This window comes from Podarcis liolepis, assembly GCF_965112155.1.
Source record: "Podarcis liolepis genome assembly, chromosome: 5".
Taxonomy (NCBI): domain Eukaryota; kingdom Metazoa; phylum Chordata; class Lepidosauria; order Squamata; family Lacertidae; genus Podarcis; species Podarcis liolepis.
The window spans coordinates 6800792-6828663 of NC_139556.1; the positions used below are offsets into that span (position 1 = coordinate 6800792).

The window sequence follows — 27872 nt, forward strand, 5'->3', positions numbered from 1 at the left end:
CAATTTTTCATTTAAAAATTTCTATTTTTATACAATCCTTACAAATTTATACAGCAAATGCAATTTATGTTCTGGTAATCAGTGAACAAACTGTTTGTCCAAGTAATCTCTCTGCGCAGTTAATCTCCAAGTTTTTAGAGCAGGGTCTATTTAGTTGGCTTTCCTCAGCCAGTCTGATATAGACGGCAATCATTGCTTCTCCAAGTAAGTTGCAAGAACAATCTGAGCTGAAATCAACCCAAGTAGACATAACATTGCCAGTCTTTTTACACTGGCTCTCAAGTCCACATCAAAGATCCAGTGCAGGTAGCATATTAAAAATGGTATAAAAGTTCTAAAACACATACTAGTATTGAATTCCATAATTCCATTCACAGAGAGATGTGAGCTATGAAGCTGACTACAATACTAGCTTAAAACCAGAGCTGTGTCAAAAAATCCCTTCCTTAAAAACAAAACAAAACCCTTTCAATTAATAAGTGAAATTGCATCTGAAAATTATCAGACTGGAGCAAAAAAAATTCATGGGTGGAATGTGGGGTTTTGTTGCGGTTACTTTATTTTTGAGATAGCTAAGGGGCATTTGTGAGTACTGTTTCATTCATGCTCCAAATCATTTCTCTGGTGGTCTTCACTCTGCCGCCTTCCTGGGTCTGCAAGCTTTGTGAAAACCCATGACATCCTTCGCTACGCTCAGAGATGCCTAACACCTGCCTGACAGCTGTTTGTTGTCATTTTTTAAAAAAGGGAAGGCCTTTTACTTTGAAAGGAATCATCGCATGAAAGCTACATGTGTGGAAAGTTTTTTTTGTTTTTAAAACAACAACAACAACAACAACAACAACAATAATTTGTTTGTTTGTTTGTTTGTTTATACCCCGCCCATCCAGCTGGGTTTCCCCAGCCACTGTGGGCGGCTCCCAACAGATTAAAAACAGAATAAAACATCACACATTAAAAACTTCACTAAACAGGGCTGCCTTCAGATGTCTTCTAAAAGTCAGAGAGTTGTTTATTTCCTTGACATCTAACAGAAGGGCGTTCCACAGGGTGGGCACCACCACCGAGAAGACCCTCTGCCTGGTTCCCTGTAACCTCGCTTCTCGCAGGGAGGGAACCACCAGAAGGCCCTCGGAGCTGGACCTCAGTGTCCGGGCTGAACGATGGGGGTGGAGATGCTCCTTCAGGTATACAGGGCCGAGGGTGTTTAGGGAACATTAAGGGAAGGAACAAGGACTCCTTTTAAAAGCAAAATCCATGAGCTCACACCAGTCTCTGGCAATTGGTGGCTAGTCTCCTCCTCAGCTTCTCTCCCTTCAATTTAAGCCCAGGGGAAGATGGCATGTGGCAACTCATCGCATGGGACCTTTTTCAGATCAGGAAGTGTGGGCATCAGCCTTATTTACTTTGCGGCAATAGAATAAGATCAACTCTACACCCACCCAAATTCTGAATGTGCCCTGCAAATGAGGCAGAAAATTTGAAAGTTATTTAATGGGGAAGAAAACACTTGGGAAATTGGAACACAGGTTTGGTACAATCTAATTAAAATACATCTTTGCCTGAGAAACCTATAGAAATGGGATTTTTTTTTTCATGAGCTCTATCAATATGGACTGGAGTAAGTTACCTAAATCAGAGGAAGGTCATTGTAGTTCTATTGATGCTGTAATCCTGACCGCGCACTTATTAAGGAGCAAGCCTGAATGAACACAATGAGATTTACTTCCAAGTAGAGTTGCACAGGACTGTAAAATCACTGACTAATTTAATTTCAGTGGTACTTCAGTGGTACTTCAGTGCAACTCATGCGTTTGGGAAATAAAAGAACAGAACAAACATTACTTCACCCCTCCCCCCTTTTATATTTTTTCTTTTTCATAGATACAGGAATGTATTTCAGAACTAAATAAGTATTCTGATATTGAATGTGAGTGGTTAGAGAAGACTGGCTAGGGTGTGACTTTTTTTGTATGCTTCAAGAAAAAGAAAGAAATGGAAATATTAGGATAGAAAATGTTTAGATGCCCTCTTTGAAAAACAGGTATAGTTATCTCCAATAATGTACAAGCAATTTGCAGGTGCTAAAATTGCTAATTATAAATTACCTGCTTTGGAGACATCTCCATAGTCAAGATGGGTGAGGGATGCTGAAAAGGAAATGGAAAAAAACCCAATGAAAACCCTTCTTCTGCTTAGATTGAAGACTATCAAACATTTGTCGCTCCACCAGCAGGAGGCCAGTAGCCAAAACCCTTTGCAATTTTACTTAAGTGTTTGAAATAATACTTCCCTAGAAACCAAAATATTCTGAGACTTTCAGCCTGGGATGAATTCACCTGTGACAGGAATGGAAACTCATTTGTCTTTCCCGAGAAGAAAACAGGGTGTACTTCTGGAATTGTGCCCATTTTCCAGGTGTGTTAGTCACCCACTGGACTTTGGGACTCAGCGGCGATTTGGAGCTGTGTTTCCATGTCTTAAGTCCAGCACTCCAAGCATCACACCTTCCGAGCTCTAACATGTTGTTTAGTCGTTTAGTCGTGTCCAACTCATCGTGACCCCATGGACCAGAGCACGCCAGGCACTCCTGTCTCCCACTGCCTCCCGCAGTTTGGTCAGACTCATGTTTGTAGCTTCGAGAACACCGTCCAACCATCTCGTCCTCGGTCGTTCCCTTCTCCTTGTGCCCTCCATCTTCCCCAATATCAGGGGCTTTTCCAGGGAGTCTTCTCTTCTCATGAGGTGGCCAAAGTATTGGAGTCTCAGCTTCAGGATCTGTCCTTCCAGTGAGCACTCAGGGCTGATTTCCTAAGGAATGGATAGGTTTGATCTTCTTGCAGTCCATGGGACTCTCAAGAGTCTCCTCCAGCACCACAATTCAAAAGCATCCATTCTTCAGCGATCAGCCATCTTTATGGTCCAGCTCTCACTTCCGTACATCACTACTGGGAAAACCATAGCTTTAACTCTAACATAGCCATTGCAATGGATCAACTGCAGCTGTGAAGGCCAACCTTCCTGGAAAATGTGCTCAAAGAGAAGTATCTGAGCAGGGCTCCCTTGAACACTACGTGATAATAATAATAATAATAATAATAATAATAATTTATTATTTATACCCCGCCCATCTGGCTGGGCTTCCCCAGCCACTCTGGGCGGCTTCCAAAAGAATATTAAAATACTATAATACATCAAACATTAAAAGCTTCCCGAAACAGGGCTGCCTTCAGATGTCTTCTAAAAGTCTGGTAGTTGTTGTTCTCTTTGACATCTAGAGGGAGGGTGTTCCACAGGGAAGGCGCCACTACTGAGAAGGCCCTCTGCCTGGTTCCCTGTAACTTGGCTTCTCGCAGTGAGGGAACTGCCAGAAGGCCCTCGGTGCTGGACCTCAGTGTCCGGGTAGAACGATGGGGGTGGAGACACTCCTTCAGGTATACTGGACCAAGGCCGTTTAGGGCTTTAAAGGTCAGCACCAACACTTTGAATTGTGCTCGGAAACGTACTGGGAGCGATTCATACTGTACACAGCCCTCAGGTTCCTTCTGATCCACTGAGGGAAAGCAGACAGGAATATAGTGCTGGAAAGACAGGAAAGAATGACACACATTCCACAGCCTCTTCTTCTCCTGTCCGGGAGTGCCAAAAATGTCAAACGCCTGTGCCTCTGTGGCACCCATCTCCAAGGTTTTCCACGCATAAAGAGGGTGGGCATCCATACAGGGTGTTTCGGAACGTACGGATTCACTTGGCTCCTCTGTAAGTCACAGAGGTCATGGGCTGATTCGGGCCTCACACAGTCACTACAAGTGCGGGCCCCTAATGTATTTGCCATTTTTATGGTTTTCATTTGTCATATTTTATGGTATTTGTAAACTGCTTAGATTTTTCCTCTTAAAATGTTAAGCAGTATATAAGTTAAATAAACAAATACATGGGGGGAAATGTGAGCCAGCAACAAGATAAATTCCATGTGCTACATTCTAACTTATTATAAAGAGGTATTTTCCCTATGTGCTGTGAAATGGAAGTGGGCAGAATGGCCTGAGTAGACAGACTCCTTGGTACGAGTCTTATATCTCTCCATCACTTGCTCATTATTTATTTGTCTCAATTGCATCATGGTCTTCCTTCAAAGGATAGTTCTCTACTCCAGCAACAATCTCATGAAGCAGATTAGGGCAAGGGACTGTGAAATGTTCCTGGTCAGTCAAGGAGCTTCACAACCCAGCCATAACTTGAGGTTCTCCTGACCAAGAATCTCAATTGAAGGGTTGCCAACTGAGCCCATGAGGGACTTCCATGGAAAGCAACTGGGTGGCATGAGATGTCAAACACTAGAATACTCTGCCCCTTATGCTAGATCTGCAACCATCCCCTGATGCAGCCACTCTTCAGGGCTTGTGCATGCTGCCTTGTGTTGAATGGGGCCAGGGAAGGGAGTAACTATTCCCTCAGGGCAAACCATATAGATGACTGCAGATGAGGCTGAAGGCAAGAAAGCATCCACCACCTGCAAAGTCGTCACAAGGGCTGGCTCTTGGAAACCCCAACATCCAATGACATCATTCTGGTGTGGCTTCTTAAACATGTAAATAAACTACAGTCCCTTCTCTCTTTCTTTTTTTTTTTCCCGCATGAAAAAAAATAAGAAGTGCATTTATAACATGGAGGAACATCTGCTGAGCTAATAGCCCTGTTTGGTATTAAATCTGATATGGCGCCTTTCCCTTTGACGTGATCTCGCAAGTATGCAGCAAATTGGTACATGCTCAGAAATTCCTGATTACTTGGCAGCCTGTTGAGCACTCTTGGCCTCCATGGCAGCAAAAAGATGACATTTAAAACAAGAAGTATTCCACCTCTGTAATCAAGGTACCAAGTGCACAGGGAGAGATTTACCTGGAGAAAATATTGTTTTCCACAGACATGTAAGGCAAGGGCATCAAGGATGATTTCAAAGCCACCAGACCATTGCAGGAAAGCCAAAGGTTGGACCTAAAGCCGACTCTCTAAGAATCATGGCAAATGAAGAACATCTAATTCCATCATAGTTATGGGCCAAGACCAAAAACTGCTATTTGGGGTTTGGGGTGTGTGCCTTTTCCTTCCTCACCTAGCCTACCCCAGGCTGCAAAAAAACAAGAAATTTTGCTAATCTGATGTTGAAATCAATGCAGATGTTTTGCCCAAACAGGAACCTGCAAATTCACCTCATATTTCACTTCACTTTCTGTGGCAATTCTGCTATAAGCATTTAAGTTTCTTTTCACCATAATTACTTAGTTTAAAAAAGCATACAGAATTCTTAATTAAACTTCAGCAGATCCTAGAATTTTCTCCAGGGGACCGATGTGAGTGACTTATTCTTGAGGAACACAAAATGAAGATTTTATGCTGTCCCAAAATGATTCTTTTTGAAGAATGAAATCCATTGAGCTTTATTTTCCTTCAGTTGCCCTTCTGAAAGAGCACAGTTGGCAGAGCATGAGATTCTTAATCTCAGCATTGTGGGTTCAAGCCCCACCTTAGGCAAAATATCCCTGCATTGCAGGGGGTTGGACTAAATGACCTTTGTGGTCTCTTCCAACCCTGCAATTCTGTGATTTTGTGAATTGTGTTCCAATGGATGAGGCTTGTAATCTTACCTTGAATATCTGCAGCTCTTCCAGAACCACTTCCTCCATGTCTCGCTTCTCCTTGGTTATACTCAGAACTTTCAGTACTGTTCCGACATCTGCAAGAAAGGGACGCAGTCGAAAATCAGTGGCCATTTTTGGATTTTACATTAAGATTTTCCATCTTCTTTAGATATGGCACCTAACTGAGTGCAGACCTCCTCATTGGATTCTCTCTCTCATTTTTTTTAAGCAGACACACATTATGATGCCTTTGCTCCATGAATCTCCCCAGTGCTTTTGTTCTTAAAAAAATGTTTAGGGTTTACTCTCACTTTCCTACTCATATTGAAATACTGCCCCTCAATGAGGCCAGACTTAGATTCACAAAATGTTTAGGGGTATGCATCCCCCTGTGTCCCCCCCCACCAGGAAAAAAGCACCGAAACTCCCTTTCTTTTCACTATACGATTCTCTGCCACTGGCTAGGAAACAAGAAATGTACATCTTCCTAAATGCCAAGGATGGAGACAAAGAACTTGATATGGGATTGTCATTTCCTGCAGGAGCCCCATGCCAATGGTCATGTGTAATTGACCACCCTTAAATAGGCACAAGCTCTTGTAGCACATCCAATGTGGAAAAAACTGTATCTGGAATCCATGATAATTTCACCACGCAGCATCTATATAAGGTCCATGTTCGAATAAATTTATCCAAGTCAAATTCATGGCATCATGAAGTCATTGGTTTAGCATTTGGAAACTAATTCTACAATGGCTTTGTCTTCCCAAATTTGAAATGAGGACTGTGAACTATGACCTTAAACTACAAGAGTGTTGTAGCGTTGAGCACAAACAGAAAAGCAGTTGATTTATTTATATATATTTTATATAAAAATTTTATTGAGTTTTCACAATTTATACAAACACACACAATACACAACACAAACACACACACACAAAAACAAACATGTATAATTTCAAATCCTTTTTTTCCTTAAAACTTATTTCACTGATTTCCCCATACCTCCCCTTTCTGCATTCCAATTCCAAAATTTATTTCAGCAAATCCTCCCAGAAAAGCAGTTGATTTAGTTCAGGTGTCACCAGATCTCATGTCTTGGAATTATTTAGTAGCTCTGAGCATGCACAAAGTATCTTTCCTGAGCACTGAGTAACCGCAGCCTCGCGCTCTGCATTGTGAAGCATTAAGCAAACAAACAGCAAAACCAATGCCATTGCAATCAATTGTCCTGCGTTATTTCCAAAAGAAAAGAAAAAAATCCCTTCTCATTTTGTTCTACTCCAAGGCTACACATGGGACATGCATATGGCAGTGATTAAACAAACAAAAGATCCTGGAATTGAGTGACTGGAAAACAAGGCTGGAAAAAGTCTCAGTGAACTGAATCATTTATTGCAACATGTTTAAAATACTGCAGAATTTTCTCTATTGACTAAACTAACTTTTCCCACAATCTTACTTATGGTGGGTAAACAGAAAAAGAGACTAACTATGCAATCCAATACACAGAAATAAGCAAGCAGTGAAGTCTGTCTTTAGCATGACTTTGTAAAAGGCAGGTTTTAAATTTGTAAAATAAAATAAAAATGTCATGCTTCCCTTAGGAAGCTCAATTTTCAACAATTTAGATACTGCAGGCAGTGCTCTTCTGTCTGCTGAAATTCTGGACTGCCATCTACTGACTACATTTTGTGGTATAACCTGCAAAAAAACTGTTTCAATGAAGAGCAACACTGAATAATGATAGTTTTTTCACACGTTGGCCTGGTGCAGACATAATGCTTTCAACCATCATTAGCACTAACCATGCTTGGTTGCCTTAACCCTGATTAAGGCCCCAGAGGTACTATGGTACATTGGTTTAACTTCCTGAGCAAAGTCCTGCCCCTGAAAAGTATATATCAGGATATAGCAACATGACCTGTTTTATCATTTTGCAAGCAGAGAGACCAGGAAAGGGGGGGAAACTGACTTAACCACAATTTGCGTAATGCAGATATAAAAATTAACCATGCGTAATGCAAACAATGGTTTGCAAACCCACTTTCAGGCCTTGATGTCACATCCTGGTTGGTGGCCAGGCCTTAACCATGGCTAAAGAAAACAAAAGCATGGTTCATATTTTGACCACAGAGAGTTGCTGCTATGCAGTGAGGAAACAAGCAGAAATGTGGAAGTACAGTGATACCTCGGATTAAGAACTTAATTCATTCCGGAGGTCTGTTCTTAACCTGAAGCACCACTTTAACTAATGGGACCTCCTGCTGACGCAGTGCCGCCACTGCACGATTTCTGTTCTCACCCTGAAGCAATGTTCTTAACCTGAAGCACTATTTCTGGGTTAGCGGAGGCTGTAACCTGAAGCGTATGTAACCCAAGGTACCACTGTACTCAGCAGGCTTCAAATGGAGGGAGCAGCCTTGCACTTATCTGCAGATAGGCACCTGTTCCAAATGCCTTGACATTTCTGCAGGGGCAGAGGAAGGGGGGGTGCAGGCCGCCCTGGGTGTCACCACTGAGGGGGTGACAACATGCCAGCCAGCACTCACCGCAGGGCCTGCAGTGCGCCCGAGCCATGCATCTCTCCTGGGCGTGTGCAGGCTCTGCGCTGACCAAACAGTCTGCCCGCTGCCTCCCCCCCAGCTGTAGGGCGGCTAAGCTGGAGGAGGCAGGAAGACTCCAGAGGCCCTGCAGTGCGCCCTGCCCCTATGGGCACCTGAGAGGCTTCCTCCGCCACTCCATTTCTGCCTATCACCAGAAGGAGCTGATTTAGCCTCAGTGTAAACACCCTAGAATCTTTCCAGTGAGACAACTGGATCTGCAGCGAGGGTTTATGCATGACAACCATATCTCCTACTCCAAACCTGCTTCGGGTATTTTACAGTTGCAGCCATCCTCATTATGAGACCAGCGCCGGATTTACGTATGAGCTAAACAAGCTATAGCTTAGGGCCCCGCTCTCTTGGGGGGCGGGGCCCAAAAAAAATTAAAGAAAAAACCACTGGATGTATACAGTGGTGCCCCGCAAGACGAATGCCTCGCAAGACGGAAAACTTGCTAGACAAAAGAGTTTTCCGTTTTGGAGGTGCTTCGCAAAATGAATCTCCTATGGGCTTGCTTTGCAAGACGAAAATGTATTGCGAGTTCCTGCGGGTTTTTTCCCCCTTCCCCCCCTTTTTCTAAGCCGCTAAGCCGCTTATCAGCTGATCCGATCAGCAGATAAGCCGCTAAAAGCCGCTAAAAGCCGCTAAAAGCCGCTAAAAGCCGCTAAAAGCCGCTAATCCGCTAATCCGTCAATGGGCTTGCTTCGCAAGACGAAAAAACCGCTAGACAAAGAGAATCACAGAACGGATTCTTTTCGTCTTGCGAGGCACCACTGTATTTCCAAAATATAAAATAAAAAACAAATAAAATAAAACCTACATACAGCAACAGTGCTTTGTGTTGTGTAAAGGTAAAGGTAAAGGGACCCCTGACTGTTAGGTCCAGTTGTGGATGACTCTGGGGTTGAAGCTCATCTCGTTGTGCTGGCTGAAGGAGCCGGTATACAGCTTTCTGGTCATGTGGTCAGCATGACTAAGCCGCTTCTGGCGAACCAGAGCAGCGCACGGAAACGCCATTTACCTTCTCGCCAGAGAGATACCTATTTATCTACTTGCACTTTGACGTGCTTTCAAACTGCTAGGTTGGCAGGAGCAGGGACCGAGCAATGTTGCAGGGATTCGAACCACCAACCTTCTGATCGGCAAGCCCTAGGCTCTGTGGTTTAGACCACTGGGCCACCCGTATCCCTTGTGTTGTGTAGGTTCATAAATTACCATATAGCATATATTCAACACTAAAAACAGCTACAATTTGTTGTTGATCCAGGACAGCTGGACATATAAAGGGCCCCATTACTTTCAGTAGCTTAGGACCTCATCAAACCTAAATCTGGCCCTGTGTGAGACAGTGTACAGCCAATGGACTGGGTCCACAATCTGACTAAGGCACATACTCTGTCCCGAAGAGCAAATGTTCTTGCTCCAGGGTTAAGAAAGGAGGGCAAAGTCTTTCGCAATCCCAAGGCAATCCATATACGCAACATTGTTCCATGTGTGTGGAATAAATACAAAGGGCATTTTGTAGGAAGAATGAAGTCTCTATGGGAAACAGAGGAGCCAACGTCGTGCATCTCACCTGTCCCTAAGAACATGACATCATACTGGCCATCTTCAGCCATGACACGATCCACCACAATCTGCGTCAGTCTGTAGTCCACATTGATTTGAGAAAACACCGGTGCTCCGGTTACTGGGTAGACTGATTTGTACATCACCGGATGGCGCTTTATGAAGCTAATGACATCGTCAGGAAAATCTCTGGTGGACTTGATGGATGGGTCGTACGTTTTGCTGGGGCACTGCACAATGAAGACACAAGAGAAAAGCTATGAGGTTTAGACTTTGAAATTTCTCTTTGCCTGGTTGCCCATTGTGTGTAAAAAAATCACCTTTAGGCAAGCAGGGAGGGGAGGAAAAACAGAAAAAGATGGACAGAGTAGAAAAGGAAGGATTAGGGAAAAAAGACAGAGAGTTGGAACAATGTGAATGATCCACTAAGATCCCACCCACCCCCTTGAATTTTTGCTAGCATTTCAAGAATGTTACTTTGGTACTGAAGGCAGAAATTTTTAGGACTTGGGTGTTAAAACGCAACCCATGTAAAATGCAACCCCATGACTATCTATTTAGACGTAAGTCCCACTGAGTTCAGTAGGGATTGCTCAAAGCTGAACGTATATAGGTTGCATTTGGTCAAGACAGATGTTCAACATACTTATGAACTGTATTTTCCCCCCAATAGTTAATAGACACTGCCCCCTTGAGGCTACTCAGGAAAAGTAGTAATGTTCTGAGGAAGTGGAAACCAGTCTGCGAAAGCTTCTGCTGCAATAAATCTGTTAGTCTTTAAGGTGCCAGAAGACAGTTGCCTTTGCAGCAACAAAAGAGCAACATATTAAAACAATATTAAAACATATGCAGACACATTGCAATAAGTCTTGTTTGTTATCCAGGCTCCCGAGTGACATAAAATTGGTTTACAGTAGAAGAAGTCTAGCAGAAATTGTGACAATATGTACAATAAAATATAATACTAAAGTGGGCAGCGGGGGGGCTGTAGCCAGCATGTGAAAAAAACGATGAATTAATTTACTTATATTTCTTTTGGCCACAGACCATCCTAATAAAAATAATGTAGCACTGTTGCAAATTATATTAAAAAGCAGTTGCTTAGAGAAAACAGCAGAGAGAAAACGAGTGCAACACAGCTATAATCAAATTTACAGTCGAACACATGAAAATTGGAAAAGGCATTGAAGGGACGGGCAGCGGCTATGAGCTACTTTTCCATGACGCTTCCTGGTCTCCATTACCAAGAAGATTGCTATTTTTTGCAGGCATTACACAGGTTTATCTTACCAATAACCAGCACTGGTTATAACTTCAAAGGTGGACTATCTACTCACTTTTAAATGGTGTTATATATGTGCAGGGGGGTGTTAAGTTGTGGGTGAACATATCAGATGACACAGTGATTCTTCAAACAGCTCTTGTTTATTCAGAGGCTCAGTCAGCCTGCTTATATAGAGCTCCAGTACAACGTTACTGTAGCAACTTTCTAAAACTATCCAATCACTGAACGTCACTTCATTTGCATAACAGTATCCCCCTGCTTGCCCAGGGTGAGAACTTCAGTACATAACAGGGGGCATTCAACGTTTCCGTTTAGATTAAAAATAAAATTAAAATCTAGAGGTTAGCCACTGTGAGAACAGGATGGATGCTGGACTCGATGGCTTGTGGGCCTGATCCACCAGATGCTCTTTTTGCGTTCTTATGCGATTTTATACAGAGACTATCAAGGGGAGGGAAGAATGCATTCTAGGATTGCCAGATAAAGCACTTACAGTCCTGCAACACAAGAAGTCCATCTTGGGTAGAGGGCTTGACAACAGTCACTTGCGCTCCAGAAAAAATAAATTAAAACTGGATGATGTCACCTATGTTCATGGTCCCATTTCAATGATGTTCAAGTAAGGTTGAAAGACTGTCTCATGCCCCATGTGCTAGTGGGATAAAGGGGCAGCAGGGATTTTGTCTGGGGTTTCCTGAGTAAATATATTTTTATTTCTAATATTGTTCACAATCCAAAAGTGTAGCAGCAGGGGAATGGGGTAACTGGACAAAAGGAAACGAAGAATATTACTGTACGGAATTCCCTGATGATTGGCTCCCCAAAGAGAAGGAGAAGAAAATGCGAAAGAACCTAACAGGGAATAAGGATGTATGCAACCATAAGCAAAAACAAGAAAACTCGCAGGGGGGGCTTGGAAGTGACTTGAGAGCTTTACACATTAGAACACCTGACTGATGAGGTTTTAATGACATAAGGACTGACATCACCCGGAACCAGGAAAAAGGACGTTGGATAAACTTAGAATGAGAAATGTTCTCTGTAATTAAACTATATTGATGGAATTAGTGTAATACTAAGGAAATTTTTTTTTTAATAACTTTTATTTCCAATATTCACTCTTTTAAAATCACAATAGGAAAGAAAAAAAAAGACATCGCAAAATAAACAGATGTAGACAATAAAATATCAAGACGTAAATACATTTCTCCAAAAGTATTAATTATCATAACATCATTCTGACTTCCCTCCACCACGATTTAAGCTATATCCCATTGATACCCTTCTTGCAGTTCCTTCTTTCTACCTTTATCTTTACTTCGCAGATTCTATAATTCACCTACTGTTATTTTAATATTACCTAAGTTTTTCTCCATGTATGATATAAATTTATTCCAATCATTAATAAAGATTTTATTACTCTGATGCCTGATCTTCTGTGTCATTTTTGCTAGCTCAGAGTACTCAAATAGCTTGTTTTGCCATTCACTAATAGTTGGGATTTTAGATGATTTCCAGTTCTGTGCCAACAGCAGTCTTGCTGCTGTCGTTGCATACTGGAACATGGTTTGATCTTCTTTTCTAATCTCCTCACCGACCATTCCCAGAAGAAATGCTTCTGGTTTCTTAGGAAATGTGTATTTCAGTTTTTTTTTTCAATTCATCATAGATAGAACCCCAGAACCTCTTCACTTCTTCACATGACCACCACATATGATGGAAGTCGCCTTCTTTTTTTTTTTGCATTTCCAACATCTTTTGTCTCCAGTCTTGTACATTTTTCCAAGCTTAACAAATACTAAGGAAATATTAAGAGATGTTGGAAAGGAAGTAATTGGCTTTTGCAGAAAGCTTAAATATGGTTAAAATTTTAGAATTTTTAGAGATCTGAGGATGAGATAAAATCAATGAAATTAATGTAAAAAAGGAGTGGCTGAGCAATAAGGTGAAATAAGAATTTGCAAGAATGGTTTGATTATAAATGAAAATATGAAGTAATAGTATATGAGGATATTTAATTCAGGGTAAGATAAGAGGGTACGAATTTGCTGAATAAATTTTTAAATGGAATACAAAGAGGGAGGTGAGAGGAAGTCAGGAAAATAAGTAAGAGAATGGTAGAAATTGAAAGGAGGGATTTTTATCTGTATTTTTTTCTTTTTTCTTTTTTGGTTCCTGCTTTTATGTGGAATTTTTTGACTTTGGGGTTTTTCTGGTGTTTATTTCTTTACCGTTTGTTGTTATGTTATGTTTTCTTTTTTGTTGATGTTTTTTGTAACCTTTTTTCTCGCAAAAACTTAATAAAATATTATTCTAAAAAAACAAAAGTGTAGCAGCAGGGCATTACCTCATATCACAAAGAAAGTGAATAAGCAATAAATAGTAAGAAAAGGAAATGGCAGGGTTCCCCTGAATATAAGTACATTTTATGCTATAGAATGCTTGGGCTGACATGATACCACGAAAGGACGGCTTGATTTACGGCATGAAATTAACTGAGTGTTTTGCTATACAGCTTTGGGGAACAGAGGAGAGAGCTCTCCAACATCCCACAATATGCATACCACAACCAGAGCTTCTCCTCCATCCGGCTGATGAGTACTATCTCTTTAAATAATCACTACAGCAAAACGATGGGCCATAATGCTGAAACTATTTCTCTGTGGTCTCAGTGGAGCTGCGTGTTTCCAGAATCTGAGCTGTAATCTTTTCATACTAACAAGATAATTCCCACATTTCCTGCCAGGTGGAGCTACAACATAACCTGTGAAAGAGGAGCTGGTCCTATCTAGCAAACAGACCATTTTATAATGTGTTTAAGATGCTTCTTTTAAGTTTGCAGGCTCGCTCTGTGACACAGACCTTTTAAACAGAGAGAAAGAGGTAATTGTCTCTCAGCACATTCTTCCAATACCAAATATGCCATTTGGCAGATTGCTCCAACTTAAATTTTGTTAGGGCTTTGGACGAACTTCAGCACTTAAGATCTGGCGTTGCTCAGAGAGCATTATGCATGCTGGATACGAAGCCAGGAACTGGACCGAAACTTCCCAGTTATTTGTGTCCGTTTTTAATACCCAGATGACAGCGAGAGTTGCCGGGAGGCACTTAGGTAATTCGATGGCAGGATGCCACTTCTCTAAGTACAAGCAGGGATTCAGTGCTTGATGGGTCAGAAAATGATCTCTGATAGGATCGGGAAATGGAATAAATTTCATCAGCGGCAGCTAGTATCTGTCAGATAACATTTACAGTCACCTCATCTTTGAATTCCAACAACTATCCATTTCATTGGGGGAGAAATGGGATCATCTTAATAGATGGTCCTGGTTGCGGGCAGGCTCTCAACCTGGTTCCCCCCCCCCCAGCGTGGGTGGAGCTGTCACACTCACACCGGGGTGGCACCACAATCACCCAGGGCTATTGCCCAATCATGTCAAAGGGTGATAGTGGGGGGAAGTATCAAAGCAGCCACATGACGTGTGCCAGGCTCCTGCTTCACGCTGCTGAACACCCGCCCACCCTCCCTTTAATTTAGATCCTTTGGCCTTGCTTTGGCCTTTGACTGGTTGCCCGGCTTGAGTCAGGGGCTGCATAGGAATTTTTTCCATTTGGCAAATTGGCATGGGCCACTTGGTTTTTGCCTACCTCTTAGCAATCGTCACAACTTGGTAAGGTTTGGCGGTTAAGCATTGGCTTATTGTGAATGGGGGAGGGGAGGTCAGCCATCGCCTGCCCCTCCAGTTTCAAGGGTATTCCGTTAAAGGAAACCGGGGCCTGTCCGAAGTCCGCTTGAAGGGTGAGGGCCATGGCAGGCCTCTGGGAACACCAGGGGGGATGCAGGCGGGTTCCCCCGAAGCAGTTTCTCTTTGGGTGGTTTACCCTTACAGACTTCCTGCAACGGGGACAGGAGTCAGATATAGTCTTGCCAATGCCTAAGCCAATACCGCTCCCATTCCTGTAATCAATAAAGTTGTGGCCAAATTTTTGCCCAAAAACTTTAAACAAAGTATCCGTGTCTGTGAATTTATTTATTCTAATGGGGGGTCGGCTTGAGGGGCTTGCCACACAACTAAGATGAACTAGGAGCCTGGCCTGGCTTGGACAATGTTCACATCAGTTATTTGGGATGGGCACAAGCATGTGACTTCTCCCTCTGCCCACTGGGCACATTTCCCCCACATGTGAGATGTCCAGCTATGGGTGAAAAGTTTGCACAGAGCAGATGGGCATCAATTGAAATTCACAACGGTCTAAATTGCACAACTGAATCTATTTGCGCTTTCGGTCTACATGGGTTGAGCTTTTTAATATATAAGCTTATATACATGTGACACCCATACATTGAGAGGAGAACAGTCCTGCCCAATATGTAGGGTAAGAAGGTGCACTTTCGGTGACCCATAGGGCACAACCTTTCTCCAACAGGAAAAAACATCCAAAGTAGTCCATAATGAAAGGTCATTGGAGAGCCAGGATTTGAACCCAAACCAGCCACACTGGGCAGCTTCCAACACATATAAAAACATAATAAAACATTAAAAGCTTCCCAATACAGGGCTGCCTTCAGGTGTCTTCTAAAAGTTGTGTAGTTCTTTATCTCTCTGACTTCTGAAGGGAGGGTGTTCCACAGGGTGGGTGCCACTACCAAGAAGGCCCTCTGCCTGGCTCCCTGTAACTTGGCTTCTCTCAGCGAGGGAACCACCAGAAGGCCCTCGGCGCTGGATCTCAGTGTCCAGGCTGAATGATGGGGGTGGAGACACTCCTTCAGATATACAAGTATACACCTATACTTCAAAATAAGCCTCACTTGCAGAAATGAAATGGATTTTCAAATTAGTTTTAGAACGGAAGTGTGAGACTCCCAAGCTGAAACCCAACATTCAGTTATCTTATAGGGCAGGCATCCCCAAACTCGGCCTGCCAGCTGTTTTGGGACTACAACTCCCATCATCCCTAGCTAACAGGACCAGTGGTCAGGGATGATGGGAAATGTAGTCCCAAAACAGCTGGAGGGCCGAGTTTGGCTATCACTGGCTTAGGCAATGCCTCCAAAGAGACCGCCAGCACAATCGACCAAAATACAGACTGATGAGTATAGTGCACACCACTACAAACTGGTTTTGGACTTCCTAGTTGAAAGCATAATTACACATGGGTTCCACCCATAGCCCACCCTGATCATATTTTTGTTTCATGGCGCTTTCCATGGAGAAAGACCATTTTATTTTTATTTTCCAGAGTACCAGCTTATTCATTCAGCTGAGGTTACTAGCGAAACAGCATGCCTGTTCCCCTCCCTTTGAACTTGGTAAAGTTTTGGAATTGACCCTGCAATGTAAACACACTCAAGTATGAAAAGTGGGGCTATTAAGTCAAAATAGAATCGTCTGTAAACAGACTCATGCTTCTCCCTTCTCGATTCAGAGAAGCGAAAACGGCACAGATTTGAATATTTTTAACACTTAACTAACCCCAAAACAAAGGACACGGGTGGCGCTGTGGGTTAAACCACAGAGCCTAGGACTTGCCGATCAGAAGGTTGGCGGTTTGAATCCCCGCGGCGGGGTGAGCTCCCATTGCTCGGTCCCTGCTCCTGCCAACCTAGCAGTTCAAAAGCACGTCAAAGTGCAAGTAGATAAACAGGTACCGCTCTGGCGGGAAGGTAAACGGCGTTTCCGTGCGCTGCTCTGGTTTGCCAGAAGCGGCTTAGTCATGCTGTACGCCGGCTCCCTCGGCCAATAAAGCGAGATGAGCGCCGCAACCCCAGAGTCGGCCATGACTGGACCTAATGGTCAGGGGTCCCTTTACCTTTTTAACCCTGAAACAGAACTCACTACCTGAAATGTCCCTCCCCGCCATTGCACATTGCTGCCCGAAAACTCTTCAGTATCCTTAAAGTAAATCAAAACAAAAAACCTTTAGAATATTTAATACAGTAATTAATATTACAATGGATATAATTGTAATATTAATTGATATAATTGAGATTTCTGCATTGTAGGGGGTTGGACTAGATGACCCACGGGGGCCCCTTCCTACTCTAAATTCTATTATTCTATGAACATAAGTGTGGAATATTTACAATGCAGTCAAACCAACAACTGATGCTTTGCTAAAAAGGCACATGATGAGAGCTGAAGCTCCTAGAGTTTTTCAGTGAGAGACACTCCCACTGTGCCCTGACAGGTGAAGGGCATAACTATAGATACTCTCTTGCCTGCTTGGGCACATCCTCTCCCTTTCTTCTCTTCCTCTTCATCTCATCACCAAGACATAAATGTGAAGGACATCTGCAAGTCTGAGCTCCAATACTCAGACACCATTTTAAGCTAGTCTTAAGTATGTCTTTATAACTGAATTACCATGTTAAGTCTGCCTGAACAAAGCTACTGTATCTGTTACTCTTCAACAAGTTTTCTGCGTGAGTAAATGCTATTTTTACCCTTTACAGGACTGTTTGTGTGATCATTGTCTTAAGGGGGGGGGGGAATACCAGGAGGATCCAGTCTACCTGAAACTATCATAGAATCATAGAGTTGGAATAGACCACAAGGGCCATCGAGTCCAACCCCCTGCCAAGCAGGAATGAAAAGGGATGCACTCTGCTGAAGTTGCAAACATGAGGAAGGAAGGAAGGAAGGATAATATCTAATACAGTGGTACCTCGGGTTAAGAACTTAATTTGTTCTGGGGGTTCGTTCTTAACCTGAAACTGTTCTTAACCTGAGGTACCACTTTAGCTGATGGGGCCTCCCTCTGCCACCGCGCCGCCGCCACCCCCCGATTTCTGTTCTCTTTCCTGAAGCAAAGTTCTTAACCCAAGGTACTATTTCTGGGTTAGCGGAGTCTGTAATCTGAAGTGTCTGTAACCTGAAGCATCAGTAAACCTAGGTACCACTGCAAATATGTCCTCTCCTAGCATCTATCCACATCCCTACAGTAAGAAGGGTCTTCTGGATCAAGCCAATGGCCTGTCTCATCCATCATCCCTGGGATAGTTTTATTGTTGCATATTGTTTCTAAATTTATTGTTGTACATTGTTTTAATTTGCACATATTTGCACATCAGTTTCTAATGCTGTGAGTGTCATCTATTTCAGAGGCTTCTACTCTGCAGCCTCTTATAGTTGTTTTAACTGCGAGTCTTTTAGTTCTTACACTCTTACAGTTGTTTTAACTGCATGTTTTCATTTGTTTTTAGTTCTTATCTGTTTTAATTATCAGTTTTTATCCATCCATTATCCGTGTTTAATCTTGTATTTTAGTCAGATGTTTTATCCTATGCTTGTTTCTTTGTCCTTATTTGCTCCAATATTTATCAGTTTAAAATAAATAAATCCTAACTGCTATTTTATTTATATGTTGTTGTTGTTTTATCCTGGTCTGTGACCATAATAAAGTTCATTCATTCATCCATCATCCTATTCTCATAATGGCCAACCAGATGACCCATTGGGAAACTGGCAAGCAGGACTCGAGCTAGCCAGACCCAAACCACTAGGGATTTCAAGAAACAGGTATTCAGAGACACGTTGTCTGGTAGCACATATAACAAAATGGATGCAAACCTAGCATCTTCAGCAACATTCATTACCTGTAGGGGCAACTGGGTGAAAGTATGGAAGGGAAAAAGTTTACTGGCATTGTGTGTCCTGGGTTGGGCAACCTGTACCCCTTTAGACGTTGCTGGGCTCCCACTGCCAGCAGCCCCAGGCAGTATTGCCAGGGATTAGGGGCAACCACTTCCTGAACTACACATTTAACTTCTGGAGACTTGTGAGACAGAGATGAAACTTGAAGACCTGCCGCATGCATGTGTGGACCCCCTCAACATTTCTCCAAAGCAGATACCAGAAAATAGAGGCTGCCACTGGTAAATACGGACTGTAGGAGAGGTCTTTGGACCAGGATCAGGAAAATGTAACTGCTGGGAACAATTGTGCTGTTATAGTTGGCAAGGCTGTTCCTTTCAACAGCCATCTCTTGACAGTCACACAGTTTATCCAGAGCAAAGGAATGAAATGTGGAGTATCTTTCTTCTCCACCCAAGGAACTGCTGACTTTCCAGTTGCTAAGTACCAGCTGTTGAAACCAATTCTGTCCACCCAGAGTGACTGAATGGCCCTTTCTGATGTCTTTGGGTGGTGCAGAAGTAGGTGGCCAGAACACAAGTGAACAAGGCTGCCTTTCAGCAGACTCTGAGTTCATGTCCTGCCAAATGTCATGGGCAAATGCAGGAGTCTCCTCCCAGTCCCTGGTGGGCTTTAGTGTGCATCCAAAATGCCAAATGTTGACCTCAGAAGAGAACAGGGAAGCTTGCCCAGTACTATGAACATCAACTATGATGAACCGCAGGAAGGAGAAGGGGCAGAGGAACACAAGAAGAGCCCTGCTGATAAAGGCAAGATATATCTAGTCCAGTATTTAGCTTCCAACAGAGGCCAGTCAGATGCCACCTCGAAGTCCTCAAGCAGGATGTGAAAGCAAATCCCCTCCCTTCCTGTCTGCTTCCCATCAGCAGATATTCAGAGGAATAAGGTCTCTGAAGCTGGAAGTTTCATTTTAGTGCATACCCACAGTCAGACATATCTTCCAAAAAGCCATATAACCCCTTTGCAAGCCACATTCTCTTGGGAGAGCAAAATTCTTAACTATGGTTCTAGATTCAGGTAGGTAGCTGTGTTGGTCTGACGCAGTTGAAATATATATTAAAAAAATTGTCCAGTAGCACCTTAAAGGTGAAGGGGCCCCTGACCATTAGGTCCAGTCATGACCGACTCTGGGGTTGCGGTGCTCATCTTGCTTTATTGGCCGAGGGAGCCGGTGTACAGCTTCCGGGTCATGTGGCCAGCAGGACTAACCTGCTTCTGGCAAACCAGAGCGGCACATGGAAACGCCGTTTACCTTCCTGCCGGAGCGGTACCTATTTATCTACTTGCACTTTGACATGCTTTCAAACTGCTAGGTTGGCAGGAGCAGGGACTGAGCAATGGGAGCTCACCCTGTCGTGGGGATTTGAACTGCCGACCTTCTGATTGGCAAGTCTTAGGCTCTGTGGTTTAACCCACAGCACCACCCGCGTCCCAGTAGCACCTTAGAGACCAACTAAGTTTGTTCTGGGTAGAAGCTTTCGTGTGCATGCACACTTCTTCAGATACACTGAAACGTAGGACCATGGAAGGCACCACATTGAGCCGCTTGACTAGAATCCTTAACTATGGGTTTGTGAAGAAGTCTTTTCTCTCACCTGTCCATAAACTACTGTCCATCCATTTGGTTGGATCAGGGCTGGCATGATGCTTGAGAGAGGGCAGCAGCAGCTGCGCTGTGGCAACAAACAACATGGCTGTCTGTCACTAGAAAGAGCAGAAGCTGCAGAGAGGCCTTCTGGGAAGTTGAGATGATGGCAGCTGAAGCCACATCAGCTGATACTTCTCTTGAGAGAGCTGGGATGTAGGTGATCTGGCACTGAAATATGCACAATATTGGAATGCTTTTTTAAAACGTGTGTGTGTGTGTGTAATGACAAAATGTGGCTTATTCTGCCTCTGAGCAGCTTCTGCCCTTCACAAACCACTGGCTGGTTGGGCTTGACAAATGGCATCAGGAGTTGTTGCCTTGATGGAAGTCTCCGAGGTCACACCTGGTGCTATTGTGGTATCCCACACCACAGACAAATATTTTACCATCCTGGCATTCCAAACTCCACCCACAGTTTCACCACTGCTGAAAAGACATTAGGGATGTGGGTTTGTCGCCACTAATTGCTTCGAATCAACCTCTAATTATGCATTGGCGTAAAACCAGATGTGCTCTGAACACAAGCCATTTCCAACCACCAGAGATCACCAGCTGGACATCTGAAATATGTCCCTTGACGATCTTAAGCTAGTCTGGGTTTGGACTTGCCCATAGATTGAACTGGAGAAGCTTCCACCTGAAACCATTTTGTCTTGACAGAGAATGAAGCTTTTCTGTGATTTGAACCTAGAAAAATACGTGCAAGCTCTCAAAATGTGACCTTCACAGATGCTCCTTCTCAAATTCTTTTTTGTTTTCCATACAGGCACAGATTTTTCATAAAGGCGCAAATGCTATCAGTTACAAGCTGAATGTGAATCCAGGCAAAGCAGGAATTGATAGATATGGAAGTTTCAAGGAACAGTATATAGTCCAGATATTACAAGTCAGGTGAAGACTTACGCAGGTATCTAAGGGACAAGTCCATTCAGTTGTTATAGTCCTCACATGGAGATGGTCCAAAGTCATCACCATGGGATGGCAACTCCATGTGAAGGCCCTAAAGTTTGACCATTATTTACCATGTGGTTCAATAAAATTTTGAGGCAAGGGTCAGAAGGCATGAAACTGTTCTTTAAAATGACTGTACCAGACAGATTTCTGTTTCCTGTATTACGTTTATTTCCCGCCACTTTTCCATGGCAGGCTTCTTCCAAGCCTAGATTCCTCAGCATCCAAGCATTGACCAGAGCTTCATAGCTCCAGCAAAGCATTTGCCTTGTGTGTCTACAGACACACAACCAATCATCCCCAGAATCTGTGGCAACGTGAACAACAATTGTTGTCATTTAAGGAACCCTGAAAGGGTTTTGCAGGAGAAAAACCAATCTCTATAAGACTGAAAACTGACAGAGAGAAGCTTCTCCACTGATCACTGCACTTAAACCCATCTCTTATCTCAATGTCTTTCCTTCAAATTACCCATAAATTCATTTGCTAAGGAAGAGAGACACCAAATTTACTTGTTCGTTCTAGGTAAAAATTCAGTGGGAACTGGAATGTCATGTTGTTGTTGTTGTTGTTGTTGTTGTTGTTGTTGTTGTTGTTGTTAAAAAATCTGATTTTTAATTCTGAGTGCCTCACCTTTCATCTTGAAGTGTTGCCTACTCTTTTGGAGAGCATGATGGCGTTCCCTGATCATCTTGGCTTCTAAGTTGTATTCTGTGTTGTGTATTATGTATTTTGTGTTTTTTATTGTATTTTGCGTTTTTATATTCTAATTTTATGTTGTGAACCATCCTGAGAGCTACGGATAATGGGCAGTATAGAAGAAGAAGAAGAAGAAGAAGAAGAAGAAGAAGAAGAAGAAGAAGAAGAGGAGGAGGAGGAAAAAGAAGAAGAAGGAACCAATGATGAAGAAGCCAACATCAGGGATGCAGATAAGGGTGAGGGCCCATGGTTCCATTTGCACTGTCAGGTGAGTCTGGGGTGTCTGAGGAGGGATAACATTAACCTGTAAAAGCTATCTGTGGCCTGTTGCACTTCAGATTTTCATGGGGAGAGGTTCATGTTTGACTGCATGCTCACCAAAACCAAACTTCCCCGCACAAAGAAAAATAGTGCATTGTCAATAAGGCCCAGGTGAGGTGCTCCCCCAGATACCCTCGCTTTTTTAGTGCAAGCTTCTACTACAGTGATGAAGTCCAGGGAAGGTTCTTGATTCTGCTGAATGTATATATTTGCTGTGTCGAAAAAACAGGGCGGGTGCAACCGAGAGAACCAGAGGAATGTAAGAAAATCAAACTTGCACTAACTGTGCTGATTCTTAGTCACAAGAGGGATGGTAATACTCATATGGAAAACAGTCAGGAAGCAAACTGGTCAAGGACCAAACTCGCCCCCCTCCCTCCATCGCTGCCCCCGACAAAAAGAAATATTTTCATTAAAGAGGGTTGGCCTCTCCTGGCTGATGCCTGATCCGGAGCTGAGCCAAACTGTTAGTTCAGGTGGCAAGTGGAATCAGCTAGAACTCTGTTTGACGTTTGCTCTGCACCCTCTGCTACGGTTTGCCGTATCATTTTCCCTCCAACGCATTTGGGCTGTTGACAGTAAGAAAAACTAGGAAAGAGAATTTGGAGAATTACAGGGACGGAGAGAAGAAAAGAAGGTTGTTAAATGACCTCCCGTTGGCATCACTTGCTAAATAACTAGCAAGCATGAAATGCTACAAGATTTACAATGTTCAGAAAACCTGCTATGTAATCAGCAATGATTCATATTGTAGAAAAATAGAAACAGAGAATGAATTTGGGCTGGGCAAAGAGGAGGCTTGTTCAAGAAAAACACACAAACAGGGAAACATTTTTCTCAACTGAGACAAGCCGATTACACTGAGAAGATCAGGGGAACATCTAAGTGGAGACACAAGCAAGATATTAACTGAGACCAGATCAAGAGCAACAACAAAATTAGTCAAAAAGGAGAAACCAACAACTTACAGAGAACTGGAAGTGCAAATGATCTAAAAAAATTATAGCAGCCAGAAAAGCAGCTGGAATGGAGAAAAGTGGGAGGTCTCTTTCTCCTCTATCTCACCTTCTGACACATCAAAGGGTATAAAAAGAAAGCTGAGTCAGAGAGACAGAGATGGTGCTAAATTACCCGTCAGAGAGACATGCAAAAAATGAATCAGAAGCCTTGTGCAGATGGTCAAGTTTCTGGAGTGTAGAGATGGATATTGGCAGGGAGGGAGTGGGGGACATATCAGGGCTGGACCTCCTGGGTTCTCCCCTCCACATGTTCTAGGGCTCATGTGCAAATTGGCTGATACAGAATCGATGCACATTTTGCATAGAATAGGAAGCTGTGCACATGGGGTCTTAACAGTGGCGTAGCGTGGGTTGTCAGCACCCGGGGCAAGGCAAGTAATTTGCGCCCCTTAACCTGTGGATTTGCGCCCCCTAACCCTAACCCCCAGATGTTGTGCCCGGTGCAGCCGGCCCCCCTGCACCCCCCACGCTACGCCACTGGGTCTTAAGCATGTGGTGCCAGGTGGCATGATCCACAGGCGGCAGGTCCATGCATGCTCAGGTGCAAGGAGCACTGTAGAGACTACAGTCAGAAGTTACTATAGGCTGGGCAGAGAAAATTCCCCAGTCTTTTGATTGATTCTTCTACCCTACACATATCTGTATGCAATTTTTGTGTAATGTACACATAGAGAGTGATTTTTTGCATGTTCTTTTCACCTGTATATAAATGCTAATGCCCACTTTACATTTTATATGCATTTTTGTGCACGCTACTTGGCTGAGAATGGCACCACACCATTTGGAGAAGGGCGAATCCTGAAGGATGCTTGTGTTTCGATTTGTGTGCTCTTTCGGAAAGTGTGACTGCGATAGGTTTGCCTTTAAATGTGAACTGAACTGGCTTCTCCTCCATCCGTAATTGTAACTTGGAAATCCAGAGTGAGGGGACTGAGAGTCAGTTGGTGGGAAGGGAAGTGGCTCCTAAATTTCGCACCCTGATCTGCATTAACGAAACATTTTTATTTTATTTTTTGGATGCAGGCAGAACACAGCATCCCTTGGTTATTTGCGAGACTAAATTTTGGATGTGAATATTGTTGCCCACTGATGTAAACAATGATCATGAACCATTCTTATGGCTGGTTTGATCAGCTTCACTAACTCTTGAATGAACGTAAGCAAAGAGAAGAGAAAAATACATGAGCGTCATGTTGTGCACTGGAACCCTTTGCCAGTGGCGCTTTATTTTCAGTGGGATCCACATTCCCATGGAAGAGGGGGCCACAAGTGGCTCCCCAAAACCAATGAGCTTGCCCCCCTCCCCCCACTGCTGGACTCCTGTCATTGACATATACTTTTTTTTCCAGAGAATAATAATAATAATTTATTATTTATACCCCGCCCATCTGGCTGAGTCTCCCCAGCCACTCTGGGCGGCCTCCAATCAAGTGTTAAAAAGAATACAGCATTAAATATTAAAAACTTTCCTAAACAGGGCTGCCTTCAGATGTCTTTTAAAAAGAAGATAGCTGCTTATTTCCTTCACATCTGAAGGGAGGGCGTTCCACAGGGCGGGCGCCACTACCAAGAAGGCCCTCCGTCTGGTTCCCTGTAACCTCACTTCTCGCAATGAGGGAACTGACAGAAGGCCCGCAAAGCTGGATTTCAGTGTCCGGGCTGAATGATGGGGGTGGAGACGCTCCTTAGAAATATACATTGCCTCCTCCATGCCCCCCTCCACACAATCCCAGCCAGCGGTACAGAAATTGGTCGTCTTCCACATACCAGTCCATATAGTTCATGTTATTTTGCACAACAGCTGTTTGGGGAGCCTGAAAGAATCTTAAGAAATTCTTCTTCCAGAGCTCAGCTCCAAAGAGGAAAATATGCATTTGCATCGAAAGCAGAGAAACCACCTCAAAGTCAGCCCCAAAGAACAGGCAGGTTTTCAGTCGATTCCATCGGCTGTGGTCTCTTAAGTAGCACCAGAGGGCAGACAAGTGATTCTCAGGGAGCAACTGAGAGGCCGAGCAGTGCGCTTGCTCCATTTGGCACCATGCTGGCTGTCCATTTCCAGGCTATGTTAGCAGGAGTTTCCCTCTGACACAAAGTGCCACATATTCAGTCATAGCTGCAATTTCAGAGTGCTCTCCCACAGCACATGTACTTTGCGACATTGTTTACTTGGGAGACGAAGCCCGCTGAACAGAACATTAAAAATCCACCTGCTTCTGTGTAAAAGAGTGCTAAGAAATGCCTCAAGGAAGTGAATTTCATCTCTGGCAATGAGACATGAAAGAAAATGTATTTCACAGCAAATAGTTTGCTGTGCTTAATATGCTACAAGATGCTTAGGAACTTTAAACAAAGAAGGACTTTCTTCCTTTCTGGGTAGTTCCAACACTCTCAATAAAGCAGCTTTTGGTTTTTGCTAAGGTTGTTGTTGTTGTTGTTTTTACACAGCCAAGTCAACAAATCCAGTGTCATACCATCCCTAGGAAACTTGAATGCACACACAATAATAAGTTTGATGGGATACAATATTGACATCTGGGATAGCTCAGTCCCTTCCAACTCTACAAATTCTACGATCCTGTCCCTGATTACTTCCCATTTTAAATAGCTACATCTGTACCTATCCTTTCATGTAGTAACTCCCCACCTGCCCACTCCTGTACTTTACCAAGCATTAAAAATAAATACAGTGGTACCTCGCAAGACGAATGCCTCGCAAGACGAAAGAGTTTTCCGTTTTTTGAGTCGTTCCGCAAGACAAATTTCCCTATGGGCTTGCTTCGCAAGACGAAACATCTTGCGAGTTCTTGCGAGTTTGTTTCCTTTTTCTTAAAGCCGCTAAGCCGTTAATAGCCGCTAAGCCGTTAATAGCCGCTAAGCTGCTAAGCCGTTAATAGCCGCTAAGCCACTAAGCCGCTAATAGCCGTGCTTCACAAGACGAAAAAACCGCAAAATGAAGAGACTCGCAGAACGGATTAATTTCGTCTTGCGAGGCACCACTGTAAAAAATACTTCAAGTATTAGGGATAAATTTAGATTACTGATCAGGGTCCTGGACAGTGAATAGCAGGTACCCATCATAGCAGCAGGTGGCGATGCAGTCTAAACCACCGAGCCTCTTCGGCTTGCCGGTTGGAAGGTCAGCAGTTTGAATCCCCGTAACGGGGTGAGCTCCCGTTGCTCTGTCCCAGCTCCTGCCAACCTAACAGTTCAAAAGCACACCAGTGCAGGTAGATAAATAGGTACTGCTGAGATGGGAAGGTAAACAGTGTTTCTGTGTGCTCTGGTTTCCGTCATGGTGTTCCATTGCACCAGAAGTGGTTTAGTCATGCTGGCCACTTGACCCGGAAAGCTGTCTGCGGATAAACGCTAGCTCCCTTGGCCTGAAAAGCGAAATGAGGGCCGCAACCCCATAGTCACCTTTGACTGGACTTAACCATCCGGGGTCCTTTACCTTTTACATATCTCTTATATCTCTTACCAGCCTGGAGGCTGGAGGCTTGTTTCAAGCAATTAAAGCTTGAAGCCATATAAAATCCTTTGTCCAGAAGCTATGGGGCAACATGAACATGTTTAGGATGGACAAGGAAAGTTATTCAGTTCCCCTGTTAACCATGCAACATTTGCATCCAGGAGACTCTCTCCCAATCAGTGAATTTAGAATGGATTTGGGGTGTCTGTGTGTGTAGTGGTTAGAGTGTTGGACTCGGACTTGGGAGACGAGGGTTCAAATACCCCCCCAGTCATAAAGCTCAGTGGGCGGAACTTCGACCAGGCACTGCCTCCTCTCAGACTGACCTACCTCACAGGGTTGTTGTGGGGATTAAATGAAGGGGGAACCATGTGCACCATGTTGAGCATCTTGGAGAAGAAGGTGGAATAGAAATGGAACAAGGTAAAGGACCCCTGACCGTTAAGTCCAGTCACGGACGACTCTGGGGTTGCAGCGCTCATCTCGCTTTACTGGCTGAGGGAGCCGACGTTTGTCCACAGACAGTTTTTCCAGGTCATGTGGCCAGCATGACTAAGCCACTTCTGGCGAACCAGAGCAGCACATGGAAACGCCATTTACCTTCCCGCCAGAGTGGTACCTATTTATCTACTTGCACTTTGATGTACTTTTGAGCTGCTAGGTGGGCAGGAGCAGGGACCAAACAATGGGAGCTCACCCCGTCGCGGGGATTCGAACCATCGACCTTCCCATCGGCAAGCCCTAGGTTCTGTGGTTTAGACCACAGCGCCACCCGCGTCCCAATGCAACAAATGAATGACAATGTCTACATCCTTACTAGATATGTCACACACACACACACAAATATAAATAAATCAAAAGGAGGCCATCATAAAAGCAGGAATTTCTGACTGAGTGCACCTGAGTAGTCAGACGCCTTGGCGGCCTGCCATCTTCTTCCCCTGCCTGATGAGAAGCCTGAACTGACCCAAGACAGGGACTCCACATTCCCCCAAAGGAGGACTAAAT

The 27872-nt window shown here is 43.6% G+C and overlaps 1 protein-coding gene across 1 annotated transcript in view; it reads right to left on the minus strand.

Annotated features, from left to right (window-relative positions):
• Window positions 1–27872, minus strand: part of SEMA3D (semaphorin 3D) — a 189873-nt gene that overhangs the window by 26619 nt on the left and 135382 nt on the right. Inside the window, exons 12-14 of the mRNA XM_083503352.1 lie at window positions 9825–10047; window positions 5649–5737; window positions 2109–2150 (exon numbers count right to left, since the gene is read on the minus strand). Coding sequence (XP_083359478.1) covers window positions 2109–2150; window positions 5649–5737; window positions 9825–10047 — 354 coding nt within the window. The remainder of the gene's footprint in view (window positions 1–2108; window positions 2151–5648; window positions 5738–9824; window positions 10048–27872) is intronic.